Consider the following 4,943-nt stretch of genomic DNA (forward strand, 5'->3'; position numbering starts at 1 on the left):
ACAGGCTGGTGTGCTTCTTCCATGTGGGCTTTGTTGCTTCTGAGCTGGATGGCTGCTTGTTTACCTTCAAGCCTTTAAGACCCCAGCTGCTATATCTTTTTGATAGCCTGGCACCATCAGCTTTCTTCCCATTTGCTTATGCACCCATTTGTCTTCAGCGATCTTATTGGGGAGGTGAGCACACAATGATATGATTTTTTTTTTCTTTAATGCCTGATAACTGATCCCTTCGGCACCTCGTGATCACACAGGCTACCACCACATCTATCTTAGAGCATTCCCTCTCCCCCAATTTAAAGGCACTGAATTGCCTTTAAAATGAATTGTGCAATCACAATCAGTTCTAGTGATCCCTCCCACCCCCCTGCTTTCATTACTGTCCCTGCACTTTCCTTTCCCTCCTGTCTCTTCTCTCTCACCCCTGCATTCCCTATAGCACTCTGCATCAGTCATTATCACTATATAAGGTGGAAATCTAGATTTCTATGTGAAAGAGTATGATTTTTAACTATTAGAAAGTAACTAAAATGTTAAGCAAATCAAAAATACATCTACAGGCCACTTGTTTTCAGTTCTTCATTGTAGAACACTGTTGTCCAAATCTGTTTCAGGATCAGCAGCTACCATGTCAAACGTTACATGGACTGATGATGAACTTAAAAAAAATAAAAAATAAGGAGTTTTTTTCTCACAAAGCTAATTCTATCTTGTATAAAGTCTACTCCCCCCCTAAGATTATGTATCCAGATATTTTATGATAAGGTATACTTGCTTTATCCTTATATTTTGTGATAAAATATCGTTCTTTTATCTTTGCATTTATGTTAAACTATCCCTGATTTCATGAAACAATGGTATTGTTTCTAAGATCTAAACTAGGCAAATTAAAAGTGTTTGACTTTATAATAGTCTTTTTTTCTATTTTGTTTTATCTTGTTTGGCATTGAAATCCAAGAGACCGGATACTACTGCTAACCCCACAAGCAAACAGACAGACAGACAAACACATTGCCATGGGGTTGATTCCAACTTATAGCAACTGTACCAAAGCTCAGCATATCATATAGTATCATATCATATCATCATATCATATCGTATCATAGCACAGGATACTATGTTGTATCATATCATAGCATAGCACAGTGTATCGTATCGTATATCATATCATATTGTATCATAGCATAGCACAGCGTATCATATCGTACCATATCATAGCATAGCATAGCACAGCATACCACACCGTAGCTTATCATAGAACAGCATACTGTGTTGTATCGTATCATAGCATAGCACAGTGTATAGTATCATATCATATCATATCATATCATATCATAGCATAGCATAGCATAGTGCAGCATATCGTATTGTACCATATCATATCGTAGCATAGCACAGCACACCGTGTTGTATCATATCATATCATATCATCATATCACATCATATAATATCACAGCACAGCATATATCGTATCATAGCATATCATATCGTACCATAGCACAGCATATCATATCATACCGTATCACAGCACAGCATATCATATCGTATCGGAGCACAGCACAGCATATCATATCATGCCGTATCACAGCACAGCACAGCATAGTAGAGCTACTTCCCAGGGTCTCTCAGGTTGTACATCTTTACAGGAGCAGATAGCTTTATCTTTCTCTCAAGCAGCAACTGGTGGATTCCACGTGCTGCCCTTCCAGTTAGAAGCCGATGCATAACCACTGCTAAACCATGACTGCCAAAACAATGGCAATTCACTGAAGGTTTATAAGCCCTCCTTTTGTTGGAACAATGCTAGACCCTAGAAATGATGTGGAGGGTGCATTGGTTGGGAAGAGGTTAGAGTCTAAAGCATGCCACCATCATAGAATACGAGAACCCAGGGAAACTTTTGCCTCATTCTTTAACTTTAATGATTGATAACATGAAGGCAAGAAAAGGAAGTGAATTATCTATGGCCACCTAAGAACTTAGTAGTGGAATCATAGCTACAATCTAGTGTTTTCAACTTCAGGTGTTTTTTAAGTTGTCCCAGTGCTGCCTACATCAGCCAGATGGCACCCGGAGGCACTGCTTTGTCTAATTGGTGCTAAAGTCTTGTTGTTGGGTGCCATCGAGTCTTTTCTGACGCTTAGTGACACCTTATGCACAACAGAGGGAAACACTGCCTGGTCTGGCACCATCCTCATGATTCTTCCTGTGCTTGAGCCCATTGTTGCCACCACTGTGTTGGTTCATCTTGTTGAGACTTCTCCTCCTTTTTGCTGTCCTTTGACTCGACCAAACATGATGTCTTTCTCCAGGGGCTGGTCCCTCCTGACATGTTCAAAGATAGTGAGATGAGGTGTCACTATCCTTGCCCTCTAAGGGGCATTCTGGCTGTACTTCTTCCAAGACAAATTTGTTTGTTCCTTTGGCAGTTCATGGAACTTTCAATGTTCTTCACCAGTACCACAATTCAAATGCATAGATTCTTCTTCAGTTTTCCTTATTCAATGACCTACTTTCGTATGCATATGAAGTCATTGAACGTACGATGGCTTCGGTCAGATTAGCCCTCAAACAAATTCTCCCTGCTTTTCAATACTCTAGAGGTCTTGTGCAGATTTACCTAATGCAACCCATTTATGGTCTCATCACTACTGCTTCCATGAGCCTTGCTTGTGGATCCCAACAAAACAAAATCCTTGACCAATTCAATAGTCTCTTCACTTATCATGAGGATACCTCTTGGCGAGTTGTGGGGATTTGGGTCATCTCTACCTTGGTTTGTTGTCCATCCTGGAGGCTGCAATCAATGATCTTCATCAGCAAGTACTTCAAGTTCCTCTCGCTTGCTGATAAAGTCTAGTGAAATGACTTCATTACAGTAAGCATGAAGATGGCTTAGAACCACGCCATGTTTCATTCTGTTGAACTCAAAGACTCTGTAAGTCAGGGCCAGCTTTAGGAAACAAATACAAAAATTAATAGGAAAGGTGACTTGTGTACAGGGTTCTTTTCTCATTGAGAATTTGAACTCATGCTTCCTGCTAATTTCCCTTTGTCTCCGATTTACCATTAGGTTGGCTTTACTTTTACGGTGTTTCTTTTGTGAGTAGATCTCTCAATTGAAAAGGATGGCAGCCCATGCACTGTGGTAGTTGACGGTGGGTAAACATGAATTGGTCAGCAAACATACCCAACTCAGTTTTCTCACTGGTCTTGTTTATCCCAGGTCTCTACTCCTTGACCACGCTGCCATCGGTGTTTGCTATCTCTGTCCTACTTTTTCCCCCAGTAGATAAATTTCACGTGCCAATTCTCTATTCCCCTTTGCATCTATGGTTGGCACACAATAGACATGATTACAAATCCAAGAAAGCTGTAATAAACAATCTAAACCCTCCATGAGCCATCTGAATATTTTTTCAACATGATCTAATTAAAGTCACTCTGAAAATAGATAACTTTTGTCAATCATGGGCCCACAGTAGTTGTATGTAATGAGGATACAACGGTGGATCAAATGGATGTGGCCTCTAGCTACAAGGGGTTTATCATAGAAAATTCAAACTCTCACTGACTTAGTACTGTCTCAAACCCAGCTAGCCTGGATAAATGGTTATAACTGATATAGGAAAATAATTTGTTATGAAATTTCTGTGAAGGAGAAATATTATTAGGAATCAAGATGACTTCTTGAAAAAATGATTTAAATTACAGCCTTAGAGATAAATAAATTACTTGCATAGGGTAGGTCTGTGCACTAGGCTTTGGGCTTATCACAAGGTTGGTGGTTGAAACCTACCGGCCACTCCACAGAAGACAGATGAGGCTGTCTGCTTCCATAAAGATTTAGTCTTAGAAGCCCTTTGTAGGATTGCTCTGTGTCAGAACTGGCTCCATGACAGTGGGTTGGGGACCTGCATATGGGAAAGAGGGAAATCATTTTATGTGGCGGTACATTAATGGTAGAGGAAGAAATGGAAGAGACTAAACATGAGAGTATTTGCAAAAGAAGTCCAGAAAGACTGGACCACAGTGGGGAAAGAGGGCAAGATGATGGTAGCTGAGGCTTGGCATTTAAAGTCACATAGGGCCCTCCCTGTATAGTTTGTATAATGCCTTTTATATGCCATGGAGTCCTGGTGGTGTACTGTTTACATGTTGGGCTGCTAACCATCAGGTCAGCAGTTCAAAACCACCAGCTGCTGTGTGGTAGAAAGACAGCCTTCTTTACAGGGCTCTCTCTCGATAGTCACAGTCTCAGAAACTCACAGGGCGGCAGCTCTACTCTGTCCTATGGGGTCACTATGAGTCATCATCGACTTGATGGCAGTGACTTTGGTTCTGGGTTTATAAACCTCATCTAATGGATTGAAGCTAATTGCATACTTTCTTTGTGTTTCCTTTGTCTAAAATCTATCTTTTCCTCTCTGATGAGTCCCTTGAGCGCAGAGGCCAGGCAGGTCATGTCCACCCTGTTCCTATAGTCTCTGGTTAAGGACCTAGGCCCCAATGTATGCTTATTAATTATGTCTAGAATCAACACAACAACCCCTTAGGGTTAATTTTTGTATTAGTCTGGGTACATTAGAGAAACAAATTCACAGAAACTCATATGTATAAGAGAGAGTTTTATAGTTACATCAACCCAGGGCACTGAGGAGACAATCATCATTCCAGTTGGAACCTTGTGAAGTCTGCATCCATAAGCAAAGTCAAATCCAGATAGGCCAACCATAAAGTTAACAATATGCAGCAGTTCACAGGCTCAAAAATCTCATCATCTGGTCGGGTTCTGGTCAGCCCAATGTAGGCTGCCTCACTCAGCCTCCTCAGGGTGCCCATTGGTCACCTTGCCTTTAGACCATGGGCTCTCAGCAATACTCAACAAGCCTAGCCCCCTCGTGCTAGCTCATGAACTTTAGACCAGTCAACCCACTCTCGTCTCC

General features: G+C 41.1%; 1 protein-coding gene across 1 annotated transcript in view; it reads left to right on the forward strand.

Moving 5' to 3' along the window:
* Window positions 1–3,987: 3,987 nt before the first annotated feature.
* ANKRD22 (ankyrin repeat domain 22) overlaps window positions 3,988–4,943 on the forward strand; it is a 12,327-nt gene continuing 11,371 nt past the window's right edge. The window contains exon 1 of the mRNA XM_045291670.1: window positions 3,988–4,053. Within this exon, the coding sequence (XP_045147605.1) occupies window positions 3,988–4,053 (66 nt within the window). The remainder of the gene's footprint in view (window positions 4,054–4,943) is intronic.

The sequence above is a fragment of the Echinops telfairi genome, unplaced genomic scaffold, assembly GCF_000313985.2.
Source record: "Echinops telfairi isolate 266 unplaced genomic scaffold, ASM31398v2 ScPeMD7_70;HRSCAF=299, whole genome shotgun sequence".
NCBI lineage: Eukaryota > Metazoa > Chordata > Mammalia > Afrosoricida > Tenrecidae > Echinops > Echinops telfairi.